Raw genomic sequence first — 15,662 nt, 5'->3', positions numbered from 1 at the left:
AAATACTCTGCAGCTCAGAGCTTTGGTCCTTATGAGACAAAACAGGGTGAATGTGTTGGGACAGGTACTTTGTTAAAGTTGTGCTGAAAGGAATTCAGGCTTTCAGGGCTGTGCTTGTTTCCTTGCCTCAGGAAGGAAAGGCTGATTCCTTTTTTCCTCTAGCTCCTACTGTGGGGCTGAGAAAGCCCTGTCTGCCAAGTGGTTGCAGTGCAATCTCCTTCTTTTAATCTGTGACAACCTGGCCTTGCTCATCCCTGGGCGTTTCAGCAATACATTCATGACAACTCTTTTACAGCAGCTGCACTTTGCAATCTTCAGCAAGGACAGGGAATGATCTGCCCAGTGTAACCTAGAGGGAGAGAGGTCAAAATGAAGGTGGGAGAAACCAAACTCCTGCTGAGCAGTGCTGAGAGAAAACCGCACATGTGTCTCCCAAGGGAGTCTGTCAATCCCTTCCACGACATTCCTGCTCATGCCAACACCCCTGAACAGCCTCTCAATGAAGTCTACTGGAAAATGTGCTTTGAACCAGCTTTGAGAGCTGACAAAAACACTTCAAACTTACTCCACACGGTGCCTGCTTAAAAAATAGACCCACCTGTTACTTTCTCATTTATATCTGTTAAAAAGAAACAGGGACTGGCAGATTAAACCCTCCCTCTTGGTACCACAGGATGGTTGTGAAATAGCAGGAGGTATAAAAGTCAGCAAAGCCAAAGCCTGCCCTCCCCACCTGCCCTCAAAATGCAGCTGCTCAGGCAGTTCCTCCTCCTGCCTCTCTTCACTGCTCTGGCTCTCTCTGAAAGCAAAGAATTCACAGGTATGGAAATCTGTTTATCTGTGAGATTTTATTGATTTCTGCACAACAGGTCTTATATAGGCAATGGAAGGGCAAAATGTTAAACACCTCTGAAAGTGAATCTTATTTTAATGTGCTGATGGCATGATAGTGACACCTAAACGTGACTGCAAGCATTAAAAATGGTAAATAATAAAAAATATTCTATACATTCCACCCTATGGCAGTTATTTTAATTTAAGAACTTGATTTTGAAGCAGTTTTACTCTGGAATGTAAATGTGCTTTTATAAATTAATACTATATTGGAATAACAGAAATCAGGGGACTAATTGGGAAATGTTTGCTTTTGACAGAGATTTGTCCATGTTTCCTTTGTTCAATCAGAAGCAATAAAGAGCTGTTTGTTGCTCAGTCTGGGATCCCCATTCTGTGCTCAGATCAGCAATGTGGCTGATTAAAGGAGGGTAGCTATTGCAGGATAATGAAATATTGCAGCAGAGCTGCTCCAGGGGTGTCTGACCCCAGACCCCAGAGGGTGCAGGAGGGTAGGACTGACCTGTAATCCTCTTACAGACAGGAGGTTTCATTTCTGATGGTAAAAGTCTCTCCTAAACCTTTCTGTTCCCTCTGGAGTCCATCAGAAAGCCTGACCTTATTTTCTGGGGCTGCATGCACACTACAGAAAATTCTTCTGACTGCTTTAGGCCATTTTTTTTATATTAATATTAAAGTAGAAAGATCTTATGTTCAGAGTGGATTCTAAACTTTCTCCAAAGTTTCCTATCCAATGGCCATTACTTCAACCACTTCCTAACCTATTAAGTAGTGTCAGTGATGTCAGACATAGTTGAGTTGTGGGTTTTTTTTAATAAGAGTACTTACAAGTCCCAAGGCTTGAATTGCTTGTGGTGACAAACCTTGCTGAAGAGAGAGGCTGAGGTGTCCTGCAGTGCTTGGCATTTCCAGTTGTGCTCCTGGCTTGATCCTTTTCTGTGCTACTAGGTAAACCAGGATAAACCATGGCATTTTAATATTCTTTTACCATCTGATTCATCAGATATCATAAGATGAAGTAAAATAAAATAAATTTATTTAAATAAGCACATTTTTTCATATCTGTTTGATGATGGACTCTTCCAGTCTTTGCATAATGGAGGATTAAATATTTACTGCAAGAGAAAACTTGAGAGATATCCTTGCAAGCTGTTTTTGTGGTTGTTGCTGTTCAACAGGGGTGCCTCGCTGTGGGGCTTCACTTCATGAGCCCAACAAAGCATTAAGGATTGAACTAAATGCAAATGCAAGCTGCACCTGGCAAATCCAGAGGAATGCAAATCAAACAATTAGGCTCATTTTCTCCTATTTTAAGTAAGTATTTCCTACAGATGCTTTTGTACTGTTTCATTTCACTAGAATATAGCACAGAAATGGATTGCCTCTAAATATTTCTCTCTGTTGAATCTGTGTTGTGCCCTCCAGAGAATCCTAGAATGGTTTGAGTTGGATGTGAGTTAAAGCCCATCCAGTGCCACCCCTGCCATGGCAGGGACACCTTCCACTGTCCCAGGCTGCTCCAAGCCCCAGTGTCCAACCTGGCCTTGGGCACTGCCAGGGATCCAGGGGCAGCCACAGCTGCTCTGGGAATCTGTGCCAGGGTCCCACCATCCTCACAGAGAAGAATTCCTTCCCAAATCCCATCCAGCCCTGCCCTCTGGCAGTGGGAGCCATCCCCTGTGTCCTGTCCCTCCATCCCTTGTCCCCAGTCCCTCTCCAGCTCTCCTGGAGCCCCTCCAGGCCCTGGCAGGGCTCTGAGCTCTCCCTGGAGCTGCTCCTCTCCAGGTGAGCACCCCCAGCTCTCCAGCCTGTCCCAGAGCAGAGGGGCTCCAGCCCTGGGAGCATCTCCATGGCCTCCTCTGGACTCACTCCAGCACATCCTTCTTGTGTTGGAAGCAGCATTCCAGGTGGGGTCCCATGGGAGCAGAGGAGAAGAATCTCCTCCCTCAATCTCCCATTCATTTTCAGTGTTGCACTTTCGGGTCATGTTGCGTTTCTCATTCACCAACACCCCCAAATCCATCTCCTCAGGGCTGTTCCCAGCCCATTCTCCACCCAGCCTGGATTTGTGGGACTGCCCCAACCCCTGTGCAAGTTTACCCACGAGCCTGTGTGTCTGCCAAGGAGCTCAGGTGGTTCTCACTGTGCTTTTCCCAATAGATTTGCTCCTTCTTCAAGCTGTGAAACAGAAAGCATTAAAGTGTTTGATGGTCCCTCCGCTGCTTCAGCTCTCCTTGGACAAGTGTGTGATGGCACAGATGCAGTCCCAGTGCTTGAATCATCCTCAGACAGTTTAACTTTTCTCATAACAACCAACTCCGTGGCTTTCACACGAAACTTCTTTGTCTACTACTACTTCTTTTCACCAGGATCAAGTAAGCCATTAAATAACATTTCAACTGCAGCAATGAAACATCATAAAAGAAGCTTTAATCAGTCTCACTCAGGTCTTCAGGCCTCAGAGAATGGAGTAGGGCAAAAGTCAGGGAAAGAGGAACAAGCAATGTGTTTGCAGAGATCCTAAGCAGTTAAATTTAACTTAGAAAAGTGATGGCAAAGGTGACATTATGGGACTTTACTTCCAGACTTCTATGAAATGTAGTCAGCTTGCAGATATTACAGCATTTACCCAGGAGATTTTGACCATCTAGTCAGAACTCCTGCCAAGTACAGATCACAGAAGCCAGTAAGGATTTTAATTCAATAAGCTCCTTACTCTTTTTCTTTTGAAAGATAAGAATAGCTTGGACAAAATAAATCTTAGCTTGTGACGAGCCCCTTTGCTTCTGCTAACCTGGTGGCATGGTATTAAGCTCTTAAAAACTTAATTTTACAGATTAGTTACCAAATCCTTGTTCATGCTGCTCCAATTTAATTTTGCTGCTGAAAAATTCTGCCCTGTTTCTAGTCTACATTTGTCTGAGGTTCCACTGGTTTGATTTTTTTTTTTTTTGCCTTTGTCTAGGAAGTAAAATCTCTCTCATACTTGCAGATTTTGCACTTCCATACAAATCCTGTATGGTTGGTGTAGCATCTTCATTAGCAGTTTTTCAAGAGGGCACCAAATTTATCCAAAATGTGGATAAATGTGGCTCTCACTAAGCTGCTCCCAGTGCCAAAGTTAACTCATCTACAGCCAGCTCAGGGGTCATCACACTGAGCCTCACAGAAACAGTGACCATTGGCTCCATTCTGTAATTCCACCTGACTTCGAATTCCCTATGGAATTTCCATCTTTAGTACCTTTAATCATTTCCAAAGGACTGGAGTCCTAAAGAATCAATCTTGATAGTTACATAAGGTTTGGGGTTTTTATATGACTTATTCTCTTACCAATATATCTCCTCTCCTTTTCAGAAACCGAAAACTGTGGGGGACAATTAACTGGTCCCAATGGGACATTCAGCAGCCCCAACTACCCAGCACCTTACCCTCAATTCAGATACTGTGTCTGGCACATACAAGCACCAAAAAACTCAAAGATAAGCTTGGAGTTTCAAGATTTTTTGTGAGTAAATTCCCTATTTATATTCATTTATATATATATATATAAAAGAGATTTTTTTTGTATATATATCCCTATTTTTATATATATATATTTATAAATGTTCTGTTTCTCTTTACACATTCTGTTTAAAGGCATTACTTTGTTAAACACAGGAAGAAGTGCTTTTTAACTTTTAGAACATCTGTACACCTTTAAAATAAAGGGATTTGTTGACTGTTATGATAAAATGATTGCAAAGTGTTTCACATCCCTGTACATTACCCTAAAGCAGCTGCAGTGCCAGTCAGGGAAATGCAGAAAACATCTCAGGTGACCACCCACGAGGTGCAGGTCCATTTCTTGAGATATTCAGACTGCAGAATGCCCTGCAAGAATTCAGTATGAAATGTACAGGATTCCACAGGAAATCTTTACCTTGACCACTGCCCTCTGAGATGATTATCTCTGCACAGGGTGGAATATGCTCTGAGCTTTCCTGGCCAGGGTCCATCTCTAATGCTGATCTGAGAGAATTCACCCTCCACTGGTGAAAAATTGCAAGAATCTTGCTCTGTGATACACACAAGGGGTTTCAGAATCTTTAAAAATTATTTTGAGAAACATAATAATTTTTACATGTTTTATTTGGTTTTAACTATGTCTATTTGTGGTGTTCTGTTCCCCATTCTATCACCTCAGTTGTGTGGAACTCTCAGACACTTTATCTGCACTGAATCCTCTATCCACTACAACCAAAGCCACACTCAGATTTCCCTGTAATGATTTTTCCTCTGTCTGCAGCCTGGAATTGGACAGAAACTGCCAGCTTGACTTCACAGCAGTCTATGATGGCCCCACCACTGACTCTGGGCTCTTGGGGAAAGTGTGTGGGCGTGCCCAGCCCACCTTTGAGTCTGCTTCCAACATGATGACAGTTGTGCTGTCCACAGATGACACCAACTCCTACAGAGGATTTTCAGCTCAGTATTCCACTGCTCCCCTGCCAGGCCCCATGGAGCCCAACAGTGAGTGCCCCTGCTGCATGGAGAGGATGCTGATTGTTTTTATGATGTGATTCTTCTCTTACAAACATCCAAAAGAACTGATGGTTGATACTGAGGAGTTAAGCCTTTTTATTGGTAGTCTTTTAACCCCCTTTACACACAAAAATCCCACATTCTCTCACCTATAGAGCGTAAGTTACTTCCTGACCCATCTGTAAAGGAAAAACAGTTCTTTCACTTTTGGGTGGTTTTTTTTCTGGCTGGCACCACTTAAAATCTGAGGTTTTCCTTCTTTTGTACAAAACATTGTTACCACGCTAAGATGCAAAGATAAACTCCTATTGTCTGGTTAGTTTAAATGGTTTTGTTGCCTAAGGCACTCAGGAATTTTCCTGGTCTGCACAGGTCAGTCAGAGTTTAGATGTGTTGTAATTTCCCTTCCCCCTGAGCTGGGCCTTATTTTCCTTATTGGTTCTGTATCCTTGCATGCCCATCTTCCCATTAATTGAAGGTGCAAAGCAGTTTCTAAATTCTAACTGATTAATTGAGGTGCAAAGGAGTTTCTAAAGCCTCAGTGCCTGAGATAAATCAATTTCTTTACCCACCATTCTGCACCAGCACTTTGATTCCTTTTCCCCTTTAAAAATGCAGAGACCCTTCTGTGTTACTGGGTTTTAAATTAAACTTTCAGCATGAGTTTTATGGGGTTTTGCTCTAATTCTGAAGTTAAGCATGAAACTTTTGTGCAACTTCTGCATGACCTTAAGTGGACATGAGCTTTTTCACTGACAAATCCAGAATCATCAGACAAGTTCAAGGATTTAGACAAAGTGAAAAATGACCGCTGCTGTTTGTCCTGATGTTCTTGGTTTTGTTTGATTCTTTTTCAATGGCAGCAAGCCTTACATGCTCCTCAGACAGCATGAGAATTGTTCTGAGCAAGTCTTACCTGGCCTCCCTTGGCTTTAGGGAAGCTCACCTGCAGCTGAACGATCCATCTTGCAGACCAGTTGTAACAGATTCAGTGATCTTCTCCTTCCCATTGGCCAGCTGTGGAACAATTAAAAAGGTAAAGTGGATAAAAATTTGAATAAGCTAACAAGAGCTTAGGAAAGATAAGAGCTGGTAAAAGCAGTGTATGAATAGCATGTGAGTACATTGATTGTATTTTCACTTCACTCATCCCATACCATGTCTTGAAATACAAAGAACATTTTTCCTCTTTAAGAATCTGATGATAATGAACTTTTCAACAGAAATATGGGAGAATCCACACAAATTATCCCCCAAAAGATTGCCAAGAGCTAGTTCATAGCACTGTTTTGATAAGGGTACTGGAGCATAGCTTTGGTACTTCCCATGCTCCATGCACTATTCCTTAACCTTGTTGCTGCCTGGATTGCTTCAGTGTTTAGGAAAAAACAGGAGAATAGTTGATAAGATTTTTTGGCTGCAGCCTGTTTCACAGTTCCAAGCCTCTGATAAGCACACCTGGGCAGGTTTGTCAGTTCAGCTACAATTCTTTTCAACTGCTCTGTTGGTGCAGCCCCAGCTGAGCCCTTGGCACGTTCCTTTCCCAGGATGAAGGGCACAGCATCACTTACACCAACACCATCTCCCTGGCTCCAGCTGGCAGCGCCATCACCCGCCACAGGAACACCGAGATCACTGCTCAGTGCACAATGAGCAACAACGAAACCTTGGAGCTCATCTACACCACGACAAACAATGCCATCCAAAACCTGGCTGCTTGGGGGAGGTACAACGTCAGCATGGCCTTCTACGAGTCAGATTTGTTCTCCAAGCCCATCCAGTACTCCCCATACTACGTAGACTTGAACCAAACTCTCTTTGCTGAAGTGACTCTTCATTCCACTGACCCAAACCTCCAGGTGTTCATTGATACCTGCACTGCATCTCCACAGCCTGGTTTTGGATCACTGACATACGACTTAATCAGGAGTGGGTAAGGCTGATTTCATTAGTCTCCTAATGTGTGAGGAAATGGGATCTAAATGTCAACTGCACTTCATTTATTGTTGTCTTTTCCACTTACCTTCTTTAGTAGGTTGTGATTGGAAGTTGCAGATGAATTTAAAGATGTTCCACAAACAGAGCTAGGAAAAACATGTACCACGTGATGCTGGACAAAGGCAAAAAAGCACATCATTGTATGCCCACGTGTAGGAACAGTGCCCTGGTTAAATGCTGTAGTTACAGCTCACAGGACTTAGCCAGAATGATTATTCCAAGTGGACTCTTTTAACAGATCTGCACATCCTTTTGCAGCTGCAATAAAGATGACACTGTGGTAACCTACCCAGCATTTGAAAACCATGGAAGATTCAAATTTAGGGCCTTCAGGTTCCTGAGGAGCTTCCCATCAGTTTATCTCCAGTGTGACGTTGTGATCTGTGACAGCAACACCACCAACTCCCGCTGTGCCAGAGGCTGCATCTCCAGGCAGAAAAGAGCCATCTCTCCCTACACGTGGAAAACTAACACTGTGGTGGGTCCCATCCGCCTGAAAAGAGATCTCAGGGCTGCTGAGCACTCAGGTAAGAGGGGAAAAATAAAAACATAATTATATGTATGTGTGTGCTTCACTCAGTTTTGTTGTTGGTGCTCCAGGTAATAAACGCAGCTGACTGACTCTAGGCCAGGTTAAATCCTCCCACTGCACGCACAGAACAGGAGTAAAAAGGACACTCCTGAGAGCAGAAACCAAAAAATAATAAACGCAGCTGACTGACTCTAGGCCAGGTTAAATCCTCCCACTGCATGCACAGGAGTAAAAAGGACAGTCCTGAGAGCAGAAACCAAAACCACCATGCCTTTAAAGAGCTGCAGAGGTGTTTGTAAGACAGCTAAGCTTTGGTGCCATTTGCAGTCTGATCTGCAGTAGTCAGGTACTGAGAGTAAAGAGAAACTACAAAATATGGAAAAGCTATTTTTAAAAGCTTGTATTGCTACTTTCACTGTGCTCATTGTTCTCACTTTTATGGAGCCCAAAGCTCCACCTGACAAAAGCACATTGGGCCACTTGCTTTCAGGTATCAGATCTAGGAAATACTTAGAATTAATCTTGCTCTTAATAGTTATTTGAATATTTTTCCTTTTTTTTTTTTAAGTATTAACCTTTCTAAACTCCAGCAACATTTTAGATAATGTTGCCATTTCTTTCAATTGTGATAGATTTTGCATCCGTATGTGTGGAAGTGAACACATCTGTAACTCAACAGCAAATATTCAAGTACAAATATTATAAAGCAGAATAAGTTTTACAGAGAAGCAGATAGGAAACCACTGAAACCACAAATTGCTTTTTTTTTTTTTGCCTAACTTTGCTTCAGCAAATGTCTCATCTCTCTCATGGTGACAGCACTGCTTGGCAGAAACTTGGCTGCAACAGCACCAAAGAATTGAACGTCATGATGTTGTTCTGTAGGATCGTTTTATTACCAATTTTTACAACTTTTCAGTACTACATATTCAGGATTTGCACTCTGTCAGTCATGTCAAATGAAAACATGTGAAAAAGGCTTATTCAATTCCCAGTTAAATCATACACTATTCTAAACTTTAAGCACTTTTTCTCTCTACACAGAATTCCTCACTGAAGTAGAAGCTGAAAAAACACCAAACCTGCAACAATACAACTTCTACACTCTGGCATTTGTGGTTTTAATTTCAAACATTCTCATTGTGGTAGCTGTGATACTGAAGCATCACAAGCACCAGGTAGGATACGGCAATCAAGATGTCCAGAGGTCATTTTAACTACTTCTGGACAATTCTATTTAGTGTCAACTGCTGTTCATATTTGTCACCCAGAGAGGGAAGAGGGAAAAGATAAAAAATCATTAACAGCATTGGAACTCAACAATACTCAGAAATTCATTTCAACTTCTTTGGTTATCAAATAAAAAAATCCAAACCCAAGACCGTCTCAATTTAATACTTTATCTCAAGTCACTGAGTTGAAAAAGTGTGTTTACCTCAGGATAGGCTACACCTTTACAGGTATGAAGTACAAGATAATTAAGATCCTTTCATCTAAAAAAAAAATACATTTTTTCCCCTTTTTTAAACTGCACCTGGCAGGAGTTATGATCAGGGACAAGTGCAAGATGCCTTTTCAGATCAGATTATCCTCTCTTCCAAACCAGCTTCTGTGTGTTTGCTACCACCAGGATCTGACAGTCTTCAAAATACATCAGTTTTCCTGGAAAAGGAAGTATCAGGCAGAGTAAATAATGATAATGGCTTGGACATGCTTATGCATGCTTTTGAGCCAACACTTGCTTCCCCCATCAACAGCTTTTGCCAGGAATGTTTGTGCACCCAACTGAGGGGTTTACCATGAACTCCCTACACCCTCCAATTTACACCCCAGAATCCAAGGGCAGCAAACAGAATGAAGTTTGAAACTCAACCTGCCACAGAAGAGGGATTTGGAGTCACATTCCTACCTCCCCAAATGACAGCAAAACTGATCCCAACGGGTTAAAGGAAATGTGATGCAGTAAGGAAAACTCCTCTGGTCGTCTGGAGCTACCCCAGCACACCCTGTCTGGGAGCAACATCCACTTGAGAGGAACCATGGATGAAGTACTTGCACTTCTTAGGATAACGAAACCTGGATAAAGTCTGCTGAGTTCGCGTTCATTGCACTTGCTCCTGCACACTCAGCTAGTTTAGGAGGGAGAGAAGCAGCACAGTCTTGTTTTAGGTATCTCTTAAGGAGCCTAGACTCCTAATTTAGGTGCCTGTACAGCCAACAAGGCTTCCAAAGAACCCAGGCTGGGTTCACATTCCCTCAGCTTTCTTTGCAAAGACAGCTCCATAAACTGCCCAAATTAGGCAATGACAATCCAACCTTCCTTTTAGAGATGGAACAAGAAATGTCTTCAACAGGAATGCCAATAAAGCAAAAGAACAAACTGCATTCTGTTCTACTGATAACACATTTCATATCAAAAATTAACACAACCCAAAAAAGTGAGCTGATTACATGTAAGTAAAAAGATAAGCAGTAACTCAGTTTATTGAGAGTACTCCATTGTTCAAACTGGAACTGGGGGACTGTTCATACAGCTTCTAGCAATGCTCTTTAAATAAATAAGCCACAAAGGGCATACAAAACTCTTATATTTAGGAAAAAACACATTCTTAAGATCTTTCATAAAACTAACAAGTGTGTACAACAGTGGATAGAATTACAGTAACAAAATGCCAGTTAACAACACTGAGGTTCTTCATAGTTTGAACTGCATAAATACTAGGCTTTGTAAAGTGTAATTACTCCAGGTGTTCACACTGAAACCCTACACCTGAATCCCTCTATCTCTCTCCATTAGAAAACCCCTCGTTAGAATCATAGTGTGCTTGGGAAATTTTGTTTGGTTTTGAGTTCTGAACCAAGTCCATCAAGAGAAACATTTTATTGTCTATGTGTGTCTGAAGGGCCTGGATTTGGCAGTCAATATAGTCCATTAGTTTCTTCTCCATCAGATCCAGGTTTTTTGAAATGATCTTTTCCAAATAGGAGCAAATAGGCTGTTGTTCCACTCTGTAAGAAGAGCAAAGATAAGAATAAGTATAACCTATTTCTTAATGACAAGGGGCAATATAGAGATCTGGGCACCTGAACATCTTTTAAATGTAAAGTTTCATTTACCAGGCAATGAACTTTGGAAGGCATTAGGTTTCTAGCACAAGCAAAATACCCTGCCTGCCACACTTTAAATCTTTAAATTTTTTCTTTCATAAACATGCTACTGTATGTAGTCATTTTCTTTCAACCTTGTTTTTTCAAAGGCTCAAATATGCATTAGAGAGCTTAATTATACAAAACAAAATCCACACAAATCAACAATATACACAGAGTTTGTATTCTGTCAGCATGGCAGACTGTCCTTGTCAGCAAAAGTGCTTCAAGAGTTATCCAAACTATGCAACTCCCTGGGTTTGCATCTACACTCTTTTAAAAATACTGGAGCTGAGATATTCAGTCTCCATTAAGTGTTGATTCCCACATCTCACGAGTTCCACTATTGTCCCTGAGGTACCAAACTGGGTAACTGTGACACCTGCACTGTAAATGCCAGCAAGTGAGGAGGAACAGGAAAATCAGTGGTGATGCAGACCAAGTACAGCAGAAAGATTGTGCCACATTGTGTGAAAAAGGGAAGATGTGAGAATTTAGGGGTAAAAGTAATCAAAATGGAAATATAGTAAATGAGAAAGGCAAGCTAAATGTGTATGAAGAAACATGCTTTTTAAATTAGATTAAATGGAGGTAGAATACAAAACAGTTTAGTAACAACAAATGATGTGACTTCTTCTGAAAAACTCCTACATTCAAAACAATTGTGAAATTGAAAAATTGTAATACTCATCACCACACAGCCTTCAAAACCACATATTCTAAAATTCACTACTGCTGCTAATGAGAAGAAAATGCTTACATTACACATTCTGTTTTAACTTGTCAGTAAACAGTCAATATTACTTTGAGAGATTGATCAAACTTAACTCACCCAGCACTCTGAACACTCTCCTCTTTAGCCACTGCACTCTTCCCAGGGTGCCTCTCTCCATCCTTGAGCCGAAGGTGATTCACCTGAGTGCACAAGTTTTGAAGAAAAGGAAGAAGCACCTGTGGGTTGGCCACGTTTGGAGTTTCACCTGCTTGCTGCTGCACTTGCAGAGATCCCATGACTTTCAAATCATTCCTGAGGTCAACTGCATTTTGCTGGGTAGGAAGTCTTTCAGAATCCAACGTATTCCCTCTTTCAGGTACCTCCGAGTTCAGATCACGAGTTATTTTTACATCTTTATACACTGCTTCACTTGTTAAATGATTTTTAACAGGCAAAGATTCACTGGCTGATGGACTCAGTGATGACTGCAGAGCTGCTCTGTGCATTCCATCCATTGCACGGTCACCTCCAAAGTCAGAATTTCTCCCCAGGATCCAACTGAGCTTGTCTCCAAATGGGAAACTGTTCTGGTGGGGAGAAAATCCCATTTGAGTATTGGAGATTTCAAATATACTAGAAATTACACAGCAATAACAATAGATACTTTATAACCCAGCATTCTACTAGTAAAGATTTTAAAAGTAGTTTTGAACTACATTCTTTGTAAGTATGAAGTATTAATCATCTTGTCAGTGTCTAAAAGAAAAGAGCTTTACTGACTTCATTTTTACCATGCTGTATCCCCAAAACTGAATTATTAACCTCAGATGGATTCAGGATTCTGTTGATACACCCACTTTGCAGGACTAGGATCTATAGTAAATGTTCTGTGAGAGCATGTTCCTTTTAGTTGAAAGCCACATGGTTATAATGACCATTAAAGAGAGAAACCAGCCCATCTATCTACACCCCAAACATTCCAGGGAAGATGCCCACCATCCTTGGCATGGTCAGCAGTGGCAATGGAAACAGGAAAAAGGAGAGCAGGGTGGCAGTGAAGCTTAAAATTACAACAATGCAAATAATAATAATCATCATCCTGGAGAACACAATCTTTACTCATTGCACTCATTTGAGTGGCAACAGATCAATCAGGATGGAAATGGCAGAAAGCGCAGATTAAAAAGCCCAAAAATCTTTTTCGAGCATTCCCAACTGGCAAAGTGCCAGTTTGTGCTTGTGGAAAAGTGACTTACTTTCTGCTGACACCGGACCATGTCCATGAGCTGCTGAGCACCTGGAGACAACTTAGATCCCATGGATTCCATTATAGTTTGCACTCTGTCTAGGTCTATGCTTGAGCCTAGTGAAGGAAAATCAGTTGCTAGTTTTGCAGACACTGCTTTCACTTCTAGAATTATTTTACTGATGAGTACTCTGTGTTTCTCACCAAAGGAGAGCAGCTATTGCAAGAAGGAAAGAAAATACTTTGGTTAGAGAAAAAAACTATTTCATGTTTTCTTTGTACATAGGGGACAATGCATTGCTCTTTGAGTCTTGGGAAAAATTATGATGAACTCGTTTCCAGGGAAATTAAGCCAATTTCTCCTTGCTATTATTCCCCATAAAATTCTGACTGGAACACAGGTGCCTGAGTACCCCAAAGATAAATGAAGTTTTTCTAAGCATTTAAGAGTAGTGGCCACACAATTTTCACAAGCTTATTTAACCCCAGAGCTGACACTTCTAATTCTAGATCTGCAGTTTATCTGGTTTATGGTTTTTTTCTCTAGACTAAGTTATCTGTATCACATAGTCTTCACAAAAACTGAGATACCAATTTAAAAGAAGCACTCTGCCATCAAGACAAAGTACCAGCCAGCAGATTTTTAAGTGATTATGTGAGGAGATGAAGTGTGTAAAACCAATAATTTTACTAAGAGCAATGCAATTTAGTCGATTAAGTGATTAAGAAGATAGAATAAAACAATGCTCTTCAACTCCCTACCTTAATTCTACAGGAGGCTGCAGGGCATTCAAACTTAAGGTACTTGTGGTATAAAGTAACCTCTTCAGTTTCACTAGAAAAATAAAATAAACAAGCTGTGACATCAATTTACAAGGTACTTTTCTTTTGTAGAAATACACTATATTGGTAAATATTTAGATAAGAAACAAGACTGACTGGAACACATTTCTAATGCAGATTTATGGTTTCTAACAGCACTTTTAGTTTCTAGTTTTCAGCCGTTTTTTACTTTCTAACAGCAGCTTTAATACTTATATGCAACTTGTCATGAATCTTGTGAAATATTTATGTAAAAATTACTCGTATGTGTGCTTGCACTGTTCACTAGAGAAGCTTCTGAGGTTCAGTACATTATTCACACATCCTCCCCGAGGCCCTGAGTCGACTCGTTTCTAGTTAGCTAATTAAGCAGCAGATGTGCCATGTAATGACTTAAAACAGAAACACTGCTTTATTTCCCCCGGCAAAGCATGGAAGGAAGTACTGAAGGGGAAAGCAAAACCTTCTTTTTAAACTCTTCTCTCTTGTTCTTTGAAGTGTGAGAGGACTAATTATCAAAGAGACTTTCACAGAACCCAAGAATGGGCTGGGCTGGAAGGAAACTTTAAAGTAACCCAGTGCCACCTCTGCCATGGGCAGGAACACCTTCCACTGCCCCAGGCTGCTCCCAGCCCTGTCCAGCCTGGCCTTGGCACTGCCAGGGATCCAGGGGCAGCCACAGCTGCTCTGGGCATCCTGTGCCAGGGTCTCACCACCCTCACAAGGAACCGTTTCTTCCTAATACCCCACCTAAGCCTGCCCTCCGGCAGTGTGAAGCCATTCCCCCATCCTGTCTCTCCAATCCCGTGTCCAAAGTCCCTCTCCAGCTCTCTCGCAGCCTTTCCTGCCCTCCGGCAGTGTGAAGCCATTCCCCCATCCTGTCTCTCCAATCCCGTGTCCAAAGTCCCTCTCCAGCTCCCTCGCAGCCTTCCTAGGCAGTGCAAACGGCTCTAAGTTCTCCCCAGGCACCTTCTCTTCTCCAGGCTGAACAGCCTCAGTTCCCTCAGCCCTGTTACAGACATCAGCTCTCGAACAGCAGCAGCAGCTCACAGAGACACGCACAGAGCTGCCCGCAGCGTGTGCTGTTCCCCCCACTCACCCCGGCGCCGCGCGGCTGCCGCGGCTCTGTCCCCGGCCGGTGCCGCAGTACTCCTCGCCCACGTACACCTCCATGTTCCGGGCCTGGCTCACGATGCCCACGGACACCATCTCGGCGCCGGGCCGGCACTGCAGCCGCAGCTCGCAGGGCTCCTCGCCGACCTCCCGCCGCTCCGCCACCACGGCCTCGCTGCTGCGGGGGGGAAGCGACACGCGTTGTCCCGCCAGCCCCGCTCCCGCCCGGCCCAGCCCAGCCCGGAGCCCCCTCTCGCCGCCCGCCGCCCTCACCCGGGCTCGCTGTCCCCCGCACCCCGCCGCAGGCACAGCGCCCGGGCCAGGCCGCCCGGCGGCGCGCAGGGCCAGGAGCACCGCGCCGACACACAGCGCGGCCTTCTGCCTCCCTCCTCCGCCTCCTCCTCCTCCGCACAGCCGCTCGACATCGCGGAGCCGCGGGCAGGGCCCGGCCGGGACAGCCGGGCGGGGCGGCGGCACCGACCGACCCTCAGCGGCCGCCGCGGCCGGGACGCGCCTGCGCAGCGCGGGGGCTCCGCGCGTGCGCGCGGGGCAGCGGCGGGAACCGCCCGAGGGAGCGCCGGGGGCGGGAGCGGGGAAAGGGGAACCGGGAAGGGGGAACAGCTCCCTCATCCCGGGGGAAGGGCACCGTCAGCCCGGAGAGCAGCCTCTTCATTCCGGGGAGCGGCCCACTCAGCCCGCGGGGATGGCCC

General features: G+C 43.5%; 2 protein-coding genes across 3 annotated transcripts; one reads left to right on the top strand and one right to left on the bottom strand.

Annotated features, from left to right (window-relative positions):
* The first annotated feature begins 744 nt into the window (after positions 1-744).
* On the top strand, positions 745-10,233 carry CUZD1 (CUB and zona pellucida like domains 1). The gene is made up of 9 exons (XM_041461130.1): positions 745-820; positions 2,034-2,169; positions 3,016-3,230; positions 4,213-4,363; positions 5,144-5,367; positions 6,243-6,415; positions 6,927-7,312; positions 7,636-7,904; positions 8,954-10,233. Exons 1-9 carry the CDS (start codon positions 745-747, stop codon positions 9,124-9,126), a joined length of 1,803 nt encoding a protein of 600 aa, XP_041317064.1. The 3' UTR covers positions 9,127-10,233.
* Positions 10,234-10,369: 136 nt separating this feature from the next.
* On the bottom strand, positions 10,370-15,460 carry CUNH10orf88 (chromosome unknown C10orf88 homolog). 2 transcript variants are annotated; one of them, XM_041461390.1, is made up of 7 exons: positions 15,226-15,460; positions 14,939-15,130; positions 13,780-13,852; positions 13,222-13,234; positions 13,028-13,134; positions 11,889-12,358; positions 10,370-10,918 (listed from the first exon to the last, which is right to left on the bottom strand). In XM_041461390.1, the coding sequence occupies exons 1-7, from the start codon at positions 15,375-15,377 to the stop codon at positions 10,690-10,692; spliced, it is 1,236 nt and encodes a 411-aa protein (XP_041317324.1). In that variant the 5' UTR covers positions 15,378-15,460; the 3' UTR covers positions 10,370-10,689. The 2 variants fall into 2 exon arrangements, with proteins under 2 accessions (XP_041317324.1, XP_041317323.1); XM_041461389.1 differs by having other exon boundaries at positions 13,028-13,234.
* Between the last annotated feature and the right edge of the window lie 202 nt (positions 15,461-15,662).

This window comes from Pyrgilauda ruficollis, unplaced genomic scaffold (genome assembly GCF_017590135.1).
Source record: "Pyrgilauda ruficollis isolate IOZ18807 unplaced genomic scaffold, ASM1759013v1 scaffold15, whole genome shotgun sequence".
NCBI classification, from domain to species: domain Eukaryota; kingdom Metazoa; phylum Chordata; class Aves; order Passeriformes; family Passeridae; genus Pyrgilauda; species Pyrgilauda ruficollis.
Note: the sequence above shows the minus strand (reverse complement) of the source record. Positions and strands in the feature narration are given on the sequence as shown.